The sequence below is a fragment of the Netta rufina genome (genome assembly GCF_964035555.1).
Source record: "Netta rufina genome assembly, chromosome: 10".
Taxonomy (NCBI): Eukaryota; Metazoa; Chordata; class Aves; order Anseriformes; family Anatidae; genus Netta; species Netta rufina.
In genome coordinates this window covers 7,624,571-7,645,210 of record NC_140133.1, presented here as the reverse complement: position 1 = coordinate 7,645,210, position 20,640 = coordinate 7,624,571, and the positions used below count along the sequence as shown (strand labels likewise).

The window sequence follows — 20,640 nt, the reverse complement described above, 5'->3', positions numbered from 1 at the left end:
CAGCAATCTTCCCAGCACAAAATGACTGCTTTGTAACGGAGCTGTGTGGAAATTGGTGTTACTTTGGGTGCTGGGATGAGACCCGCAGCAATAGTGCTTGCTGAAAATGAGCTGAAGACTGCTTGGTATGGAGCACGGTGTTTTCATCAGGCATAACGTGAGCAGAGTTAGACTGGGTACCAGTAGAGCACTGCTTCTTTCCTATCCTGAGGATTTTGGTGAGAAAAGGTGTCCAGGCTTTGTGTAGTCCTTTGCACAGGGCTGAAGCCCAGTCTCAGTGTGCTCTTGGGCCAGGATGAGTTTCCAGGATGAGTTTCAGAAAATGCACACATGGATGAAATGGCCGTAGCATGCCCCCCTGGGCACCCCATTGTGGCACAGAGCGTTACTTTGGGGTTGGGCTGTAGCTGCTGACGTGGTGCTCTGTGCAGGTACCGTGGAAAGGTGGCTGAGGGGCAGGTAGCCTCTCCCCGGCAGTGGTCTTGGATATCTCGAATGAGAATCTGGCTTAGATGAGATGGGTTGGCTGATGCAAAATTATTTTTTTAAGAGTTGGGGAATAAATGCAACACTTGAGCTGTGAATGTTCTTAAACTTTCTGGAAAAAAAAAAAGGGAGGGGGGGGGACACTGTAAGATCTTTTAATACTGTCAGGCTTTAGGTTTGCTTGATCTTCTTAGAAAATTGCTCTGTGGTCTTATCCTCTGAGTGGAAGTGTTTTGCCTGCAGCTCGTGCGAGCTTGTCCCAAGCTTCAAGAGTCGTACACAAATCGCAGAGCTCACTCTTTGAAGTAGCGAGGTTTGATCCATTAATTGCTTTACGAATTAGGACCTTGACTGCAAACTGCTGTTGGAGGTTCTGTGAAAGCTAATGAGGACGTTTGAGCCTGGGTCTGCTGCTATTCAGAGGAGCCTGGCGCTGAAGGCTGGGCAGCCCCAGGCGGTACCCTGCAGCCTGGGCAGAGCCTTCCTCCCTGGCTTCAGGCAGAGTGAGTCACACCAAGGGGGAGGAGAAGAAGGCACAGGCTGTCGTGGCCTGGTTTTCGGAGGAAGGATGGAGTTTTGCAGCAAAACAGTGCTAGAAGAGTGTGTTTTCTGCAGATAGTTGCATCGTCACTGCAGGCTGCTGAGGCTTGGTCACACCGAGGTGGGCTGCGTGCATTGACAGCTTCATTGCAAAGCCACGTAACCCCTTGGGGGCTGGGGAAAAACCCTAAATAATGTGTCCTTCCTCAAACAGGACACGTGTTTTCACTAACTAGGTCATCTGTACTGCCAGGGGAGCACAGATCAACTTCCACTAAAGGAGACTTCTCCGCAAGTATCAGCGCAAACTGTCACGGCTTAGTGGAGAGCATCGCCCAGGCTGAGCCCCGTGCTCGTGGCAGGGCTGGGTGACACATCTGCGTGCATGGGACACCTCGGGTGGGAGCTGAGGGATGTGCCAGCAGCACTGCGTCCTGGCAGAGACCCCAGTTCCATGGTGGCATCACACACGATGCTCGGGACAAACGGCATCACCGGGAGCCCCTTGGCCCCCAGCCTCTGCCAGGGGCAGTCCCCCAGGGACAGGGTGGCCAGTGAGTGGAGGAGCAGGAGAGGCTTCTGCCCGTGTCTGCAGTCCCCTCAAACTTCTGGTTTCTCTTGGAACCATCACTGCTTACCTGTGATATTTTCAGATCCGTCCCACGCCTGCTCTACAGATGGAGCCGGAGGCTCTGGGTCCCTGTCGTCCCCTCCCACCCTCTGCTGTGGCACAGCAAAGCTGCATCTCCCCAGTGATTCATTCAGCTGAGTGCATTCAAACCTAACGAAAGATTTAAAAAAAAAAAGAGTAAAAATGCTGTTTTCTGTGGAGTCATCAGCTGAGTTGCATAGGTGCTGAGCCACCGAAGGAACTGGTTCCCTTCATTTCCAGGTGGTACCAGGTGAGAAAAGGAGTGGACAAGGTTTTTTTCCCCAGATTGCATCATTATGTACAGGGCTGGGGCTGCCTCTGTTGTCACTGTCTATGCTGGAAGCTCTTCTGCTCACGTTTGTCCTGGGCCAGCAGGTATTTCAGTCAGTGTTGCTAAGCTGCAGCTGCTCTCATAAACCTGGGTGAGAAGCCACCACAGTTTTTGGATGTGTTGGGATCTGGCCATTGAATTAGTGCCGCTCTTTCATCCGCCAGCAAAAGATCTTTGATGGTGTTAGAAGGCTGCAAAGGTCAGGGCTGAGTCTCTTCCATAAAAGCCTTGCATTTGTATACAGCTCTGCTCCTTGCCTGTATCCAGAGGCAGGTTTCTTATGCAGATCTCGAAGGTGCCTTGAGCTTTCCTCCTTGGTTTTGTGCTGGCGTAGCTCGCTCTGGCTGCGAGCACCAGGCCAGAGCTGCTGCGGGGCCTTGATCCTTGGAGAGCTCCGGGGCACAGTCAGAAGGTGATGGTGAGGACTAAGAGCCCAGGACTCCTGATGAGGAAGGCCTGAAGTCCAGGCACAAGCGTGGTGTTGTGGCAGCACATCCCAGGACAAGGTGCGGGCTGTGGCAGCCTGTGGGCACCAGAGGCTGTGGCTGACCAGCGGACAGAAGGAGCTACAGTGGTGAGGGAGCCCAAATGTGCACTGTCCAGTTCTCTTGTTTGCCCTGCTACACATTACACAGCTTTAAGTAAGTTATTCACATGACTCACCAGAAGTAGAGGTGCCTGGAGCTTCCTCTTACCTCGCCACGCTTCCTCCAGGCTGCTGGCTCCAGCTCGTGGTGGTCTGCCCACCAACTCAGAGCTGGCACTTTCGGGCACTCCCCCTTGCCCCAGCCTGGAGGTGTGCAGGTAGGAAAGAGGTTTCCATTGCAGGCAGGCAGCTGCAGGGCCGTTTTGCTAGGATTTAAGGCATCCTGCCTTAAATCAGTGCCCGCTACGGGTGCAAGTGATGTGGCAAGAGCTGGCCTGGAGCATGATTCCCTGCCCTGCGTGACACGTTCCCAGTAACCCCAGCTGACCCCAATTGACTCCGGTGGTTTTGTGTTAAGGACCAAATGAACTGCGCATGTTGTGCCACTACATGAGCGTGGCAGGCTGCCCCTTTGCCTAATTAACCAGCCTGAAACAGGAGCTGGGACACGTCTCGTCGGAGGCCGCTGCCGCTCCCCAGCACAAGGCTGGGACCTCTGGCAGTGCCGTGCCTCCGCGGGGCCCTCTCGCGGAGTCGTGTCCCTGCCACACAGCATCTGCATCCCGACAGGAGCTGGCATTGATTTTCCTGCTTTAACGTGTTATAAAAGGATTCTTTTCATAACGCTCGGGGTGTGCAGTCCATCTCCCAGCCCGGTGTCAGCAAATTTCTTGTTTATCCATCCTGGCTACAGCTAAAGACAAACTAGGGGCGACATGCCTGGCTCCTTCATGGGCACGTTCCCTTGCGGCTGGTCTTTGTGGGGAGGTGTTGGCGTTGCAAGGAGCATTGGGGTGGAAGGGGGGAGAAGAGTGGTGTGGGGGGGAGCCAGGCTGCTGCCGTGCCTCAGGTGGGAGCCACCAGCCACAGCCCCATGCCTGGGCCCTCCCGGCCCCTTCCAGGGCACACGTGCTGTCAGGGGGAGGCCGTTAGCCCCCAGCTCCTGGCCCAAGAGGATTAGTGGGGCTGAGGGAACACTGCCAGCTCTGTGCTGTCCCCTGGCCATGGGGCTGCCCAGGAGGAGCTGGTGGGAGCAGGCCCCGGGTGGTGCCAGCAGCACCCATGAGTAGGGAGGGTTCGGGCCCGATGTGCCCCCGTGTGGCCCACAGCCACCCCGTGAGCAGGGACGGCAGCTCGAGGTTCGTGCACGTCCATTTCTGACAGAACCCGGGGTCTTCTCTTCCTCCCCTGGCTCCCGATGTAGCAGGGAGCAGCTGTCGCCCGTCCCCGTGACGGGTGCCCCTCTGGGGCTGGTTTTTTCCTTAAATCATGCGTCCTGGTGGTGACAGCTTGGCAGGGCAGCAGCTGCACAGGGGCCCATGACTGCAAATTTTAAAATTTTCTTAATTTCTATTTCATTCCTCATTATTAGGACAGCCCTTTGGCTAAGCAGGTCCATGCCATTCAGCAGTGTTCGTGGCTGCAGCCTCTTTTGGGGAGACACTGCTGCATTTTGCAGCTCCTATCTCCCAGCTGAGTTCAAAAGCGTCAGTGAGCGGCGTCACCTTGCCACAATCTTGTACCCCACCCCGAGAAGCTGCAGGTTATTGCAGGGCCGGGAGCTTGCCGAAGGACTGAGAGCCAGAGCCAGGCTGCAAATAATCAGGTCAGCCACCTGAACTGAAGGCAAAAGGAGAGAGCCGCCTATGGCAGCACGATGTGGAAGTCGGCTTTGCCCGCGTGAGCCTGCAAATCCCTTTACGAATGGGTAATTAACAGCTTGCTGTGACTCAGGAGTTTTCTCTACTGCTTAACACGCTGTAATTAACCCAGCCTGCCCGGGTCCTGCTGCCTGGACCCAACGGGGAAAGCACAGGGCTGAAGTCGGGCTGAGTTTTGGTTATGGTGCATGACCAAGCAAATTGGGTTGAATTAAGAGTGGGGTCCCAAAACGGACCTCAGTGCAGAATCCCTGGGGACGTGTCTGCTGCAGACACTGCCCTTCTGCTGGCCGCGTCTTCCTGAGCTTCCAGAACCAGTTGCAGATGCTGAACTTCTTGGAGCCGAACCTGCTGTCAGCTTGTGGCCACTCGGAAAATCATCTCAAGGACTGCTGTGCCTTCACTCAGGAAAAACAACCGAGTCACGGCTTCATTTCCTCCCTTGGGAGCAATTATATTATTAATAGGCAGATGTCATCCGTGTGCTAACCCTTCTGACGAGTGCTTTGGAGGAAGCCACTGCCTACGCGTGCAGGTTGTTTTCAGTGAAAAAAAAAAGCAAAAAACACTGAAAAAAAGCAAACTATGTATTCCTGGGGTGACGGTGGGGCAGGAGACTTGCGTTTGCAGGCGATGCCTGCAGATCCTGGGCTCACAGGGGTCTCCCGTGGAGCCATCCCAGCTGCTGAAGCCCCCTACGAAGCAGCTCCACCATTTCCCACTGCAGCCCAGGCTGGGGAGACAACGGGTGCACTCTCAGCACGTGCAGGACAGCTGAGCCACCTCCAGAGTCTCCAAAGAGATTTGCTGGAGTTTGAGCCTGAGCAAGAAACCAGCTTGCTTCCCTCGCTGCTGCTGGCAGTGGTACCGCACAGCGATGCTGCCGCCGCGTCCCAAGGGGCGACTCGAGCCCTGCTGCCAAGTGGTGTCACCTCCCTCCGTGTCACGGGGCCGCAGCAGCCTGGACTTGGGTTGGCTTTAGCTGATGGTGAAGCTTTATCCTTACAGCATCGATCAGGCTGCTTCCTAGAAAGCACGAGGGGATAGTTTAGGGCTGCTCTTTTTGTCCGTGTAACAGGGGGAGCTCTCTGTGTCATGCCCTGGCCCTCACCGAGCTCTGAATGCTTTTGCCAGCCCATTTCAGTAGCTGCTGCGGCTGCTCCTAGTGCTGGTGGCGTTCTGTGCGACCTCCACACAACGGGACTGCAGCACTACGTGGGGCAGAGCCACGCTCTGAGGATGGGGTGGGCAGAGAGGAGCGGCTGTTTTGGCCTGAGATGGCGAGGGGATCTGGCTGTTCCTGCTGCCATCCCCGGGGAGCAGGCTCAGATTATCCTGATGTGCTCTCAGACCATTACACAACCTGGCACCTCTTCCTCTCTTTTTTTCCTTTACCGTGCTATGTTAGTACTTCATGTGGGAACACATTAGGACATTTAATCGAGCATTTAATTGGCTTTGTAGCACTGGATTTCTGAGTGGGCTGGGGACTGCGGAAGAGGTGCTTGGTTTTTCAGCTGTGACAGGAGCGTCCCAGACTTTCTGTGTTGGTGTCAATCCGCCTTCCAAAGCCAGCATCGCTTCTTGTTATGAACCCAGCAGCATTTTGCAGTTACATCCCGCAGTCTTAAGCAGCTGCAGCCATCCGTGGAATAAATTGATAGTGAGGAGAGGGGCTGCTGATGGTGAAATGAGCAGGGCTGGTGGGGAAGAAGCTCCTGCAGACGAAGATGGGATTACTGCTTGGGATGAGCACATGCTGGGGACTGCAGCTCAGGCTATTCCGTCCTTCCCACATCAAAACCGGTGCTGGCAAAGCACAGGGGCACAGCAAGGCTCCTACACCCCCAGCTCTGGGGGTCGAGCTTTTGGATTAAAATGAAGAAAAATAAATAAATCAACCTTCCTGCTACGTTAAAAATCAGCATTGAAGGGACTGGGGCTGCGCTGAGTGTCTGGTTGCTTTCTCCTCCTCCTCTGGCTGATGCAGGGCCAGCGGGTGCTTGCAGCAGCTGCTCTGGGGGATTTTGCCTTCCACAGAGGCATTTCCCCCAGGATTGCTCCACTCTGGCACTCTCTTGCCACGCTGTCTGCTCGTACGAGGCTGCTCGAGGGCTGTTGCCCTTGCCTGTGGCCTTGTTCCCTCCCGCACTTCATCCATCCTCGCCTCCCATTGCAGGAATCGCTTTTAACGAGGAGGGAAACAAATCATAGAGGGCTAAAGGCTGCCTTGTGAATAATTTGTCAGATATATGGGTCGGGAACTGGCTGGAAGCATTTAATTAAATACCTTTTTGGTTGCCATTTGCCACGTACTTGAAAGGGAAATGGTTCGTGTTTGATTTCTGGAGGTGTGAAACCCTCATAAAAGCCGGGTGCGGGTGCTGCCTGGCAAAATCCCGAACAGTGGAAGCTGCTTGATTATTTCTTCGTGCTGATTTTCTGCTCCTCCCAGAGGAAGTTCCTGGGATGGATCCTTGGGACTTGGCTCTCGGCTTGTAGGGGAGTTGGGTGCCAGCCCTTTGCAGATGCTTTGAGCCCCCCAGGCACCCCCCTGCCCCTGTACCTGCCGAAAAGCCCTTGCCCGCCTGGTGTCCAGCCTCCTGGCGCTGGAGGATTTCGGCTTTTCCCTTGTGTTTGTTTTGGAGTTGTAAAGCCCGATGCTTTAATAGCCTTGTTTTGTACGGGAGGCGGTAAGCCAGCTCCTTGTAAATAATCAGAAGTTTATGGGGGATTAGCAGGGAGGCATATTTATCAACATCAATGATTGCAATTAAAAGCTGAGGTATTAACACAGTTGCCTACGCCTGATCCTGCAGCAATTGCACTTCAACGATGATTTTTTTCTTCCAGTTCCTATGCCCGTGAGCAGCCTGAAAGGGTTCTCCGGGTGCCCGGGGACCACACAAGAAGCAGGGTGCGTGTTGGTGTTGCTAACGCTGATGCAGACAGCCCTGGTCAGCCCCGAGCAGCTGGACCAGGAACGTGCCACGAGACGGAGCTGGCAGAGGGAGCGTGGCCACGGGCAGAGCACATCAGCTGGCGTGGGCTGGAGCAGACTTGCCTGCAGTCCTGGAAAAGATGGCCCAGGAGTGTTTATGGCTTCCTGCTGTGCGGGGAGGTGCTGGCGGTGGTGCCTGAGGCAGCACCTGGCGTGGGAGCTGGGCAGCATGCAAAGCGAGCGCGGTTGCTTCCTCTTTCTGCTGCAAGCCCAGCAAAACGCAGGTGCTCGCCCTGCACAAGTGCTGAGCTGCACTGAAAATCCCTGAGATCTGATTCCCAGCTCTTGCCTGAAATTCCCAAAGTGGGTGAATGCTGCGAGCAGCCCCTCAGCTGGGTGTGGAAGCGAGGTGAGGTGGCCGGGAGCCTGGGGGGTGCACTCAGCGTGGCATCGGCGCACGGAGCTGAGGGCAGCTGGCAAGGCTGCTCCGTGCTCCCGCTGCAAGGGGAAGGATGCCAGCAGCGCCCGTGCTCCAGAAATTTCCAGGGGAGCCTCCTGAGCGGGCAGGAGATGCAAACCTTCTTTTTAAACCTGCCTGCCTCACGTGTGTGGCAGGGAGAAACTGCAGGGGGCAGAGGTGGCACCGGGCGCTCCCGTAACCGCACCACAGGAACGTTTCCGCTTCCGAAGGCGCTCCTGGTTCCAAAAAGCTCTCGAGGTGCTTCTGGCAGCAATTCACCAACGCAGCAAATATTTCCAGCTAATTAAGAACCTGTTCCCAAAGCTCCCGATAACGCTTTGCAATTCCAACAGTTTTCCAGCCTGCTCAGAACGGCTTTAGAGGAGCGGCTGCTGCCGTGTACCCGTCCGCGCTGTGCGGCTGCAGGAATGATCGTGCTCTCCCCTTTCCACCTGTCCTGGTGGGGCCCGGAGCTGCAGGCTGCCTTGTCGCCAGCTCTGCACGGGCTGGGGGAGCTGAAAGCTCTCGGGCAGGGAGGATCCTTGCAGCCCCAGAGGCTGTGTTGTGCAGAAACCATGCAGAGGGGAGCGCTCCCAGCTCCCCCCAGCCTCGCAGGCAGGAGGTGGTGGAGCCAGGGCTGCTCCTGCAGGGCCTTTGCAGGGGCTCTGCCTCCATTTGGCACGGATTATTTCGGTTCTTCTGTTTGTGCCTTGCTGCGAGGCTGTGCTGAGCCAACGGCAGCTGTTCCTGCGAAGTGGTATTTGAAAACCAGGGCAAGCTTCTCCCACATCTTTGCTCTCCTTGCCTGGAGTTCCCACCCGAGCCCTGAGCTGCCTCAAAGCTCCTCCCAGCGAGTGCCACGAAAACGCCCCGAAAGCCTGCAGCAGAGCAGGGAGCTCGCTGCAGAAGCCTTCTCCTCTGCTTCTGCTCCTCGCCGTCATCTTCCCACTGCCATCTGCCGCGCGTGCTAAATTAAGGCAGCACGTTGGGGACGAGGTGTGCTGTGCTCGGGGAGCCCCACGTGGCCCTGCCGGGCTGCACGAGCGCCGGCTCGGCGCGCTGAGAGGGGCACGTGGGGCCCTGTGCTGGTCCCCTCGCGTGGGGGCAGCCCAGGGGCGAGGAGCTGCCACCAGGGCAGGGTTTGGCTCCTCCACCCGGGGGTGCCCGGGCAGGGGTGGCTGCGGAGGCAGCTCTCCGTGACCACAGGCACCTCCTTGGCACAGCGCTGGGCTCCCCACCCTGGCCGTGCTCTCCCCCCAGGGGCAGATGATGACATGCTGCTGTTTTTAGGCAGTTAATTAGAAACGAACCTCGCCTCGAGGGACCTGGAGCACAAGGAGAACAGCCCCTGTCCTTTGTGCCTCCTTCATCCTGTGATTCCTATTTTTCTGCTCTCTTTGGAGAGCGGGAGTGGCTGCAGGGGAATGGACCCAGCAGCACCTCTTTGCCACTGTCTCCGTGGGCATGATGAAACTTCTGGAAGCCCTCCCAGGGCCGTGCCGTACCCCCGAGGTGAGCGCTGGAGGCAGGATGGTTCTCGGCTGGTGCTCGGCAGCAGGAGCAGTACAGCGGAGCGAGGAGCCGCGCTGACTCCTACGTTTCTCACGACGCAAACGCAAGCAGGAAGGCGAAGTTACACGTGGGTAGCGACATTTTTCACACGTTTTGGCCCAGAGGCCTCATTGCCCTGAGTTGCTCGGAGCACAGCATATCAAAACGTTGGAGTCAGGATTTGGTGGGGCTCTGCCCACCTCCCTGGGCTGTGCGTGCCAAGGAGGTGGCGGCGGTGGCTTCCCTTCGAGAGCTCAAATCCTCCTTTTCCTCGGAGGGGAGGACTTTAAAGTATGCTGTGTATCTCAGCTGCTTTGTTCTGTGTCTTTTGTGATGGTTTGGGTTTGGTGTGGGGTTTTTTTGGTGGGATATTTTTAATTGTACGTGTGGTGCACAAAGAGCACCCCATTCCCAAGCCTGCTTGAGCAGAAGAGTACGGATTTCAGCAGGCTTTAGTTGACGCAGAGAACAAATATTCTCACCGAAGACCTAGTTTGGGAAAGAAAGAAGCAATGGGGTTGGGAACAGCCCCTGGCAGCGTGAGCACGGGACAGGGCCGGTGCTGTGGTGGTGCCCGGGGGCTCTGCGCTGCCCCCGGTTCCATCCTGCGGCACCGGGCACGGCGTGGCTGAGCAGCACCCGCTGCTGCCTCGCAATTGCAGCGTGGGTGAGTGGGCATCAGCTCGCACGCTGCTCCGACAGGGCTCGGCGCCTGCGAGGTAACTGTGAAATTCCCATCTTTATGTAATTTCCTGACTCGCCTGCGACTGTTAAGCATGACCAAGAGTCATCTGTTTGCCGAGAGCAAGTGGCGCATCGGGAAGAGGAGAGCGAAGTGGAGCTGGGCAGCAGGGTTTGTGATCAGCGTGGGCTTTTCTTCGGGCTGGCAGCTGGGGCAGCGTGCCCAGCCTTCAGAGCAGCAGCAGCAGGTTTCTGGGGTGCCCCCAAAGCCCTCCTACCGCAGGGTCTGTTGCGATGCCATGAGGGTCTGTGTGGTGCGGGTCCGCCTGGGGCTGCAGGGGATGAGGCCCCACGGGCATCTGTCTCTGCAGAGAGGACAGCTGGAGGTCAAACCGAGCCAATAGCCCTGTTGTCAGTTAAAAAAAAACAAAAAACATCCATTTTACATGGATGTCACCATTTCATTTCAGCTTCCTGGCTTCGTTCTTGCTCCGTATTTTCATTTTATCTTGAGATTGAAGATCTCAGCCTCAGTAACAGCCCCGGCAGGCGGCTGCAGACATCGGGCTGTGCCCTCAGAGCGGCTCAGCCCCATGGCAGGCTGCTCAGGATGTGCCTGCATGCCCCTAAGCGCTGTGTGAAGCATATCAACGCTGGTTCTGCCTGAAAAGAGGCAGCCACTTGGGGCTGAAGGTGCCGATGCTGGGGTCGGGCCCACCAAGACGTTTCGGTGGAGCTGGGACCAGAGCAGGATCGGCCCAGCTGGACCCCAGCAGGTGGGAGCTGCCCAGGCTGTGCTGCAGGGAAGGGGGTGGAAGAGGGCACGCACGGCCCCAGCACGGGAGGGTGGCGATGTGTGTAATTTGGGGGAGGAGAAGGGCTCATCCGTCTCCGCTGGAGCCATCTGTGCTCCTTTTCGCAGCCTTTCACCGTTAATGGATTATTGACCCGCCCGGAAGCGGGGAAGATCGGGGGAGTTAATTTTTCAAACTTACCACTTGATGTATCCCATAAAGGTGGGTCGTTTAATTAAAATGCTTTTGCTGCTGGATTTGGAGCTCGTGATCTTGAGGCTTGGAGCAGGGCCTACGGTTTGGGTTTTTTTTTTTTTGAAGGAGCAGTCGTTCAAAGGAGTCAGACAGAAACCAAAGTTCCCAGTTACCCAGGCATTCATGGATTTCAGGGTAAAAATGCTGGCAGGGGCCAAGTGAGGATGTCGAAATAGAACATAACAGAGAGGGAAAGAAAGGAAAGGCTGCAGTCCCTGGGAGCCGTGGGTTATTCCCGGGATGGCTGTGAAGATGCACGTGTGTATGCATAGCACGGGCTGCCCCCAGCACGAAGGTGAGGCCCTTGGTGACATTTTCCATGAGCTGGGCAGCCAGAAGAGCCCAAAGGCAACACACACACCCCACAGGGCTGTAGGACAGCCACCTGCCGGCTGTGAGGTGCAGGCAGTGAGTGTTGGTTGAGGCACATCCAGCCACCTCGCTGGGGAAGGGGCTCTCTGCTGGGAAAAGGCTGCCACGAGCTCCACAACTCTGGAAGTGTTACATAATTCCGCAGACACTGTGGGCCATCAGCTCGTACCGATGGCTCTTCAGCTACTTTACAAATGATCCATCACAGGCATGAAATAGGTTCGAACCCCAAAGGAGGGACGTGGTCGAGGTCTGCCCTCGCTGCGGCTGCTCTGCCTTGTGGGGGGACGCAGCAAATCCAGAGGGGAGCCACGGAGGATGCTGATTTTCTTCTGCTTTGCAAGCAAGCGGCTGCTGCCTGGCAGACGTGGGGCTCTCTGCAGCTCAGAAGAGAGCAATCAGACAGCTTGAATCTGCTTTTATCAGAGGCAGAAAATTGCTCGTTGGATGGCTGGGTATTTTAGTCAACACTGGTGCCTATGAAAAAGCAAGGTTTTGATTAAATAAGATTTTTCAGATAAATTTAGCTTATCATGGGCTTTTTTTTCCCCCTTTCTAGCGGAAAAATGATCAGAATACTATAGTACTTCTCTGCAGTTTTGCTGGGTTTCTCTTTGCAAGCGTTATTTTGCTGCAGACTTGAAATCTTCCACGGAGAGCTTCCAGAGAGGAGCAGTTCCCCCATCACTGCAGGCAGGGCGACAAAGGCATGAGATAACAGCACCGAGCACCTTGCTCGACGCTGTGCCCAGGCACCGAGAGGAGCGAAGGGACAGCGAGCGGGGTGGGGGCTCCGGGGGGCCCGGTGTACGTGTCCTGGGCGTTTTCACAGAAGTGTTGGTATGCAGACAGCGTTTGGAGATCCTCCCGCTGCTGTTAACCCTGGCTGAGAGCTACATCCTGATCATGCGGGCTGAGAGAGATAAGGCAGCCTGGCAGGCTGATAAATCTGGTGAAGGAGGGCTTCTTCCCCCAGTAAATCAGGGTGCGCACGGATCGATTGGAACAGAAATGAACGACGTGTTGCTGCTGTATCGATGGGGGGATAAGGTCCCCCTGCTGGGCTTGCTGCAGGACAGGACCACGTCCTGGCTTCTGCCTGGCTCCCTGATGGTCCTCGCAGGCTGGTTCGTGCTGGGAGAGGCTCGGAGTGGCTCTCAGGAAGGATTTCTTCACGCAGAGGGCGGCCAGGCACTGGCAGGGGCTGCCCAGGGCAGTGGGGAGACCCCAGCCCTGGAGATATTTGGGAGATGGGGAAGTGGCGCTGAGGAACGTGGTTCAGGGAGGGGACTCTGTTGGCCAGGCTGCTGGTTGGGCTTGATGATCCTAAAGGGCTTTGTGGGATATTTCCCGCTGGCGTAGCAGGGATCGTACATGTATTTTGTCATTTTGTGTCTCTTCAGCCTTTGCCTTTTGCAGCCAGTGGTTGCCACTTCTCACCCTCCAGCACTGCCGGGAGCTCCCTTGCTCCTACTGGATGCCTTCAGCTCCACGTCCCCCTTCCCCGTGTTCCTGCGGTGTCACCAGCCCCAGGACCCCCTGCCCAAGAAGGAGAGCCGTGCCTTCCCCCGGCAGCCCCCGGGGCTTTGGAGACTTTCTGTTCCCCTTCTTCCCGGCAGGGTCCTCGCCGAGTCCATCAGCGGCCTGTAAATGACTCAGATAGTTTTATAAATGTCACGTTACAGGAAAATAGGGAAATATGGACCTTCCTCGGGACAGCCGTAGCTAATCTTTGACAAACAGACCCATCCCTCTTCTGCTTTAATACTGTTGGCTATATTTTACTGCGAACAGAAAATCTTCTTAATTCTTCATCCATTTGGATTCAGTCTCTTGGAACCGAGCTGGTAGTTCATTTAGCTCTTTCTCCAAGATAAAAAGAAAAAAAAAAAAAAGAGGAAGAAATAGTAGGGCTCGGTGAAAAGAGAAAAAAGCACTTGCAGCCACTGAGACTCCCTCTCTGATTCCCCCTATTCTTCTTACTCTTTTCTGGCATTTTTTTTTCCTTTTCTTAAACACGCAGAGCTGCACTCGTGCTGTTTGTCCCTCAGGATCACGCCCAGGTGCCCAGCCTGGCAGGTTTGTTTCTCCCTGTCCTTAAAGATGTTCGAGAGGCTGAGTCTGGCCGGGCAGCCCCATCCACGCCTGCTGGCTGCAGCCGGGGAGCTCGGGGGGCTGCTGGGGCGCTGGCGGAGCACAAAACACATGAGAGCAGCCAGTCACAGGAAAAAAAGGAGCACAAAAAAAAAGGAAACAGCAGCGGGGATAAACGAGGAGCCCCTGCTTCCCACCTCTCCTGGGAGCCCGGCTGGTCCTGCAGCACCCCCGAACCCCAGCTGCGGGCAGCGGGAGGGCTGGGGCGTGCTGTGTTCCCCCAGCAGCCCTGCGGAGCCCGTGCTGCACAGCTGCTATTTCTGCAGCAGCTGCTCCTGTTGCTGGATGTGCGTGTGCCGTGCGGGGATGCTGCCGTCAAACAGCCCCTTCCCAGAGAGACCGCTGCTCACCCGCAGCCCTGGGAACCTGTCCCGGGGCTTTTAGACAAGCCAAGAGCATCAAAATCATCTCTTCTATATCCTACTCTCTCTCTCTTTTTTTTTTTTTTTTTATCTAATGAACTGGAAGGAAATATGTTGAGTGGGGAGGGATGGCTATATATATTCTCCAAAAGGACCGGTTTCAAAATTTTGGACAGCTGTGTACCCTTTTTTAGCAGCCCCTTCACACAGCCCACACAGCACCCAGCGCTTGGAATTGGGCTCGTTTGGAAATATGCTTCCTTGATTGCAAAATAGTTTAAATCCTTTAACTTAGAAACATTCTTGCGACTCGGGAAGATTTTTAGCTCGGTAAATACAGAAGGTGCTTCCTGCCACATGCGGCTCTGCTAATTTTGGAAGTGGGTGGAAAATGACTAGGGGGCAGAGAATAGAGGCACATTTGGGGGATTTGGGGTCATCGCAGCTCCAAGCACGGGCTGCGGGTGCACAAGGATGCTGCTCAGAAGAAAGCATCCCCGCCTTGTGCCACCCCATCCAGGTGGCACTTGGTGCTGGACCCCTGCCCAGCCCTCGGTGCACAAGCGTGCAGCCCGTCTCCAGCCGAGCCCGTGGGTTTCTGGGAGGAGAAAACTGCCTCAGACAGTCTGTGCTTAAGAGGTGAGCTCTAAAAACCGAGTGATTCAAGAGCCCCCATAAAGCATCCCAGAAGGACTCGTTTGAAATCCCCGGGGTTCTGTGGGTGCCCTGCGCGGCACCACGGCACGGAGGAGCCACCGGCGGCCCCGCGAGCCATGGGCCCGCAAAGTCTTCATGGTGCAGAGCAGCTGCCCGTGCTGGCAGGAGCATTTTGGGGTCTGAATTGCTGAGTCAGGAGCCCCTTCCCTTTCCTCCCAGAGAAACCTCCGTGGTTTCTCTCACGCTGCTTTCTCCCCATCGTGCCCGCATTTACTGGGCTGTCCCACCGGCGCTGCCACGCAGTAAGCCGGACTTGGCAAGCGCACGCTCGTTCCTCGAAGGAAAACGAACAGGAGCCGTGCTATTACTCATCAGTCAAAGACTTTCAGCTGGATTAATCCCTCGGCTGATGTGGTGGTGGTGACCGTGGTGGATGCTGCCTGGCTGCAGGCCAGCGCCGCTGCCCGTGGCCAGCACTGGGTCCCCTCTGGATTACCAAGTGAGCAGCTTGGCGGGGTGTAGGGGCAGAAATCGGGAGGAAAAGTTCCCGTGTGGGGGTTTTCCCATGCAGGGGTGTCTGCAAAGGGGAGGAGAAGCTATGGCAGGGCTCATTCTGGCGACGTGTGACTGCAGCGAGCTCACCCTGCACTGCTTTGAGTCACGGCACTGCGGTGTGACAGCCACAGTGGGGCCAGGCAGGCACTGCCAGCCCCATCTGCTGGGGGGCTGCAGGGATAGAGAGGAGCAGAGTGATGCCAGGAAGCCTTGCTCCGTTGCTTGTCACACGCTGTATTTAGTGACGGGTTGGAATAACCTCGGTGGGTTTTGGTGAGGCTGATCTGTGAGCCGCAACAACGCTAATGCTTGCCCAGGTCACGCTAATAAAGGCAATTAGTGTTGAATAAACTCTGCTGAGGGATGAGGTCCCGGCGCTGCCTTGCCCTGTAGAGGAAGGTGCCTGCAGCTTCATGCTGCTCTGTTTGCAAGCTCACCATTCATGGGGACACAAATCCTGCCTCCCTTCTTCCACAGCGTCCTGCAAAAAGCAGCATCTGGGCTGCAAGTCGCCTTGCAGGGCTGCTGTTCAGGAAAGGATTAAGAAATTCTCAAAGGGGTTGATACCAGAGACCGCAAAGCCTTCTGCTTTCCCCCAAACCAAAGCCTTCCCCAGCTCGCTGGGTGAACCAACCCTTTAGGGGGGCAGCAAAAAGGGAGCTGCAGCGCGCACAGGGCTAAAAACGCCCCAGTGGGGATGTGCTCGGGTTCGCACAGCCACCGCTCCTCGGGCACCTTCTCTCCGGGAGGGGGCTCGGCGGGCTGGGTTTGGCAGCCTGGTGCCAAGGAGGGAAGCGTTAGGCGGCCCTCGGGTGGCAGCATCCCGGCAGAGAAATGAATTAGCACCGGTGTTCATCTGAGAGGAGCGGGGCGAGGCAGAGATAACATCTTTCATTAGATCGGTGGATAGGGGCTGGAGGAAAAGCAGCCAAGCGCCTGGGTGCAACGCCGTGGGATTAGGATGGGTGGCAGGGGGAATTCGGGGGGGGTCTGAAACAGCTCTGGCATTGAATGGTGAAGCATGAGTCAGCCCCGCTCCTTTAAACCTGCTGAAAGCGTTCACGTTGCAGACAGATCTCTGGGTTTCCTCAGCACAGGGATGCTGAGCCTTGGGAGCTGGGGTCCTGCCGGGCGATGTCCCCGTCCCCGCTGCAGGAGGGTGCGTGGAAGGGGCGCGGGTGCCAGCAGACCTCCTAAACGGGGAGGCTGGAGGGATGCTTGCTGTTAATTTGGATCTTGCTTCAGAGAGCAGAAGTGTTTTCCATATTTCCCAGGCTCCCATCTGTCACGGCGATGAGCCCTGCACAGTGCTTGTCAGCAAATAAATGGAATATTCTTGGGAGATTCGCTGCGTTTGATGCTGGGAGATGAGACCCAGCTTGGAGGATACTCACACCTCGCGCTGCTTATCTGATTTGGTACGGGCCTCGAGCCGGTATTTTAATATCCATGGCTTCGACTGCGTAAAATAATACCGGGGAGCACGAATAACAGGGCAGAGCCCTGGAGCTGAGGAGGCAGGAGGGGTCTGCGTGGGGCTGAAGCCGCTGCCGTGCCTCTGCGGGGGTGCTCGGGGTGCGGGTCTGGGTGCTGCGGGGCTGGCATCTGCCGGCGTGGCGGGGCTGGAGCTCGGCGGCTCCATCATTCCAACAAACCCCGCCGGCACCGGGGGATTCAGCGTTTAATTAACTTGCCAGGCGGTGATGTTGACCAAAATGATGCAGGAAGGCTTCTATTGCCGTTAATTACAGTTTTGTCATTGCCCATTAGTGGATTACAACAATCGCTGGGTGCCAGCCCGTTAGGGCTTGGCGAACGCGGCTTTGGCCACCTGCCAGCGGGTGCCAGCCCGGGGAGGGGACCGCGCACACGTCCCCTGGGGGGGGGCCTCGGGCACCGCAGCGCCCTGCTGCTGGCCCCGCGCCCTCCGAGGCGATTCTGAGCGCTGAGAAAATCAGCCCCTCGCCTCCTGAGGCTGATGGGCTGCAGTACGTGGGGCTGCCGTGACCGTGCCCGCTCTCAGCTTCCCCCGAGCTGCTTGGGGCAGCCGTGCCCCGCTGTGGCTCCAGCCTGGCACCAGGATGGATACCGAGGTGCCGCTGCCCCGGGCCGTCCCCATGCACCTCCCTGCAGCTCTGGGGTTGTAAAGCACCAAGCCCGGCCCGATGATGGTTGCCGTCACGGGATCTGGGTAGCCTGCTGGGGGTTTATGAGCAGATCAGCTGCTCGTCGCGCGGTGCCTTGTGCATTTGGCTGAGCCGTGGTGGCTGGGAGGTGCCCGTGGCCCGGTGCCAGGGACTGCAGAGGTCTCTGGGATCCCAGAGCCAAGGAAAGGCCAGAAGGGGATGGTGCAAAGCGAACTGTGCCCGGCACCGGCGTCCCTGGGGCCCAGCCTCACAGCGAGCGAAGGCTGAGGTCCGGCGTGCAACCTGCCCCAGTCCTGTCCCGGTTTCAAAGCCACAATCCTTTTGGCAGGGCTATTTTTAACAGAGATCTTTCCCTTCTCCAGTTCCCGCTGCAGCCCCACGGAGCCCCGTCACGTCTGCTGGAGCGGGATGGCGAGGGGCGAGCTGCCCCGGCCAGGACGGCTGCCGGAGGGAGCGCGCTTCCAGCCAGCTCCCCGCAGCCAGGGTCACCCCGCGCCCACCTGGTCCTCCAGATCACCCCAAAAGGGCTGGAGCGGCCGTGCCCAGCCCCTCACACAGAGCTGCGTGGCCAGCATGGGCTGTGCAGGATGGGCATCGTGCGCGTGGGCGCTGTCCCAGGTGGGCTGATCACCTCCAGATCACCGCGGGCAGGAGCCGGGCCCGGCTCTCCCTGGCACGGCCACGGCACCCCCTCTGCGCCTCCCCTCATGGGGAGCTCCGGCAGGGAAAAACGGTGTTGCCGAAACACAAAAGGAAGGCCGGGCATTTCCGTGAGGAGGGGGTTCGAGCTGTGGCACGCAATTACATTTTCTTCCACCGCCTGAAATAATTACACGGCGGAGTGCGGCAAGGAGATCTGATTCGGAGGCAAAGCGTCGAGAGCCAGTTCTGAAACAAAAGGAGACAAATGCAATCAGTAAGATACAATAGGCTGCACTTGCCCCTTAATTACACTTTCTCTTTGATTAAGCAGTAATTAAATATTACCGTGCTGTAAGCTTTTTTTTTTTTTTTTTAAGGCCCTCCTTTTTATTTAAGGCCCTCCAAAGCCCCAGGGTATCTTGAAGATGCTCCTATGAAGAGCAGGCAGCAGAGCAGGGGCTGCTGCGGGGTCGGGAGGGGTGGCAGGACTCAGCCCACCTCTCCGGCAGCCTGGGAGCTCCTCTCCTGCAGCTCGGCCCCCATGAAGCAGTGGCTCGACCCAAAAGGCAGGGTGGGAAGGAATGACACTGAGCACTGGGCTGTTTGCAGAAAGGAAAAAAGAGAAAAAAAAAAAAAAAAAGAGAAAAAGATTTTAAATGATGAAACATCAGAAGTAAAGCAAATGTCAGGGCCCTATTCCTGGACATTCCTGTGCGGGTAAAAATAGTCCTTTCGCGACTCAGAGGGGGAGAGTGCTTCTGATCTATTAGTGCAGGGCTCCTGCCTCCTCCCTGCAGGCTTTCTGCCACTTACAGCCCCAGCTGCAAGCTGCTTTTTCCAGGTCATAAAATGACGGCTCTTGCTGAGCGCTTCACTAGGCGAGATTGTCTTGTTCTTTTCCGCACAGCGTGTACTTTGGGTAATATCTTTGGGAAGTTTTTTATGTGCTCATGTACCCAGTATTTTCTGATAACCTAGAAAAACGATCCTCAAGCATGATGATTATGCTATTAAACCTCTATTCCTCTATTGTAGCAAGGAAAACAAATCAGAGCAGGAGGGAAGCTGCACGGGCCCCACCAGCGGCGCGGTCACTCGGGTGGTGGCAGCGTCAGCCGGGATGTTGGCCACCACGACGCCGCGGTGACGGGCACGGTGACGGGGACGGGGGCTGCAGGAGCCAGCAGCGCGACGCACCCCTGTCCTGGAGGATAGCAGGGAGCAGAGGGAGCCTCGGCACAGCCCCATGGCAGGAGGGAGCAGTGCCGGCGGTGAGGCAGGGCAAAGCCACCAGCACTGGCACCGCTGGAGGCGAAGCAGAGAGCTGCAAGAAAAACAGGGCAGTGGCAGCTGCTCCTCCAGGCTCGTCCCCAGCAGGCTGTGGCAGTGAGGGTGTGCCTGGCTGGGGGACCCAGACTCCTCCTAAATTGTCCCGGGTGGTCCTTCCCCACGCTGAGTGCGCTGCTTTGGATGCGCGATGCATTCCTCCGTGTGCTCAGTCACTTAGCAGCCCAGGGAGCAGCGGTCTGCTCGTTTCCACCCGACTTTTCAGCTGCTTTTACGTGAGGAGCCGGCAGGGCTGAGCATCCCCAGCCTGTGGGCAGCAAACCCGGAGCCAAAGGCAGGGTCAGGCTGGGTTTGTTCCCCCTTGGAGAGATGCTGAAGGTGCTGTGGTGTAGGCAGTGTGAAATCTAGCAATTAACACTGGGGACAATAAAGAGATGGCAAGTAAAGGGAGGATGGTTTTCACGTTGCCAAGAAGTGCAGTAACGACTTTCCACTCCCAGTCTAGAGGGAAGAAAGCACTGGTCTCCAGTGCTTAGCAAGGCTCACCCCATGGCCTGCTGACTCTGCTGAAAGCCCTTGTTCTTGCTGGCATCCAGCAGGTCCATCTCCGCTGAGCCCTGCAGAACGGGACACCCTGTCGGTGCGGGGCTCCCCGGTCTCTAACGGAGCTCTTCCTTTCCGTGCCTTGCAGAAAAACGAATGGCTGTGTCTGAACTGCCAAACGCAGCGGCTGCTGGAAGGGAGCCTGGCGGACCCTGCCCCAGTGCCGATGCCTGCCCCGAAGCACCCTGCCAGCGGCTCCCCCCGCCACCAGCCGCCGGCAGCCGTCCCGCGGGCACCCGCGCCCCCCGAGCCGGCAGCGCCCCCCGACCGCCAGCCCTCGCCCGCCAGGAGCCTGCGGGCACCCGAGCAGAGCCCGGCCCCCAGCCCTGCCCCGGAGAAGAAGCCCCCGGCGCCAGCAGAGGAGAAGCCGCTGCCCAAAGCCGCCCCGGAGCCGTCCCCAGCACCCAAAGGGAAGAGCGTCAGCACAAAACCGGAGGGGGAGAGCAAGGTGGGACGGGTGCTTCCCGAGGCACAGAGGGCGAAGGAGCAGGAGGTGAGCGCCCTGCCCTGCCCCTGTGCTGTGTCCTCCCCGCGGTCACTTCGTGCCAGGGCAGAGCAGAGCCCGTCGTCAGCCCCTCTTGTCCCCCGCTCAGGTGCTTTAGGAAAACGGTGAGACCAAAACAAAACGGTCTCCACATTTCCAAGCTGCTGGGCAATTTGACACGCTGTACAGCAGTGTGCGATAGGTGCCTGCGTTTTAGGATGATCACATTAATTGGGGCGAGGTGCCTGCGTTTTAGGATGATTACATTAATTGGTGCGTAACGCGACAATTCAGGTACTCCTCAGCCCATTGATTTTGAAGGGCAGTTGAATGTGCCGTTAAATGAAAAGCTCCTTTCAAAACATTTCCAGCTTGTGCT

General features: G+C 57.1%; 1 protein-coding gene across 1 annotated transcript in view; it reads left to right on the top strand.

Annotated features, from left to right (window-relative positions):
* The window catches only part of BSN (bassoon presynaptic cytomatrix protein), a gene marked incomplete at its 5' end in the record, with an annotated part of 69,050 nt that overhangs the window by 35,007 nt on the left and 13,403 nt on the right, over window positions 1–20,640 (top strand). Inside the window, one exon of the mRNA XM_084292525.1 lies at window positions 19,866–20,270. Within this exon, the coding sequence (XP_084148651.1) occupies window positions 19,866–20,270 (405 nt within the window). The remainder of the gene's footprint in view (window positions 1–19,865; window positions 20,271–20,640) is intronic.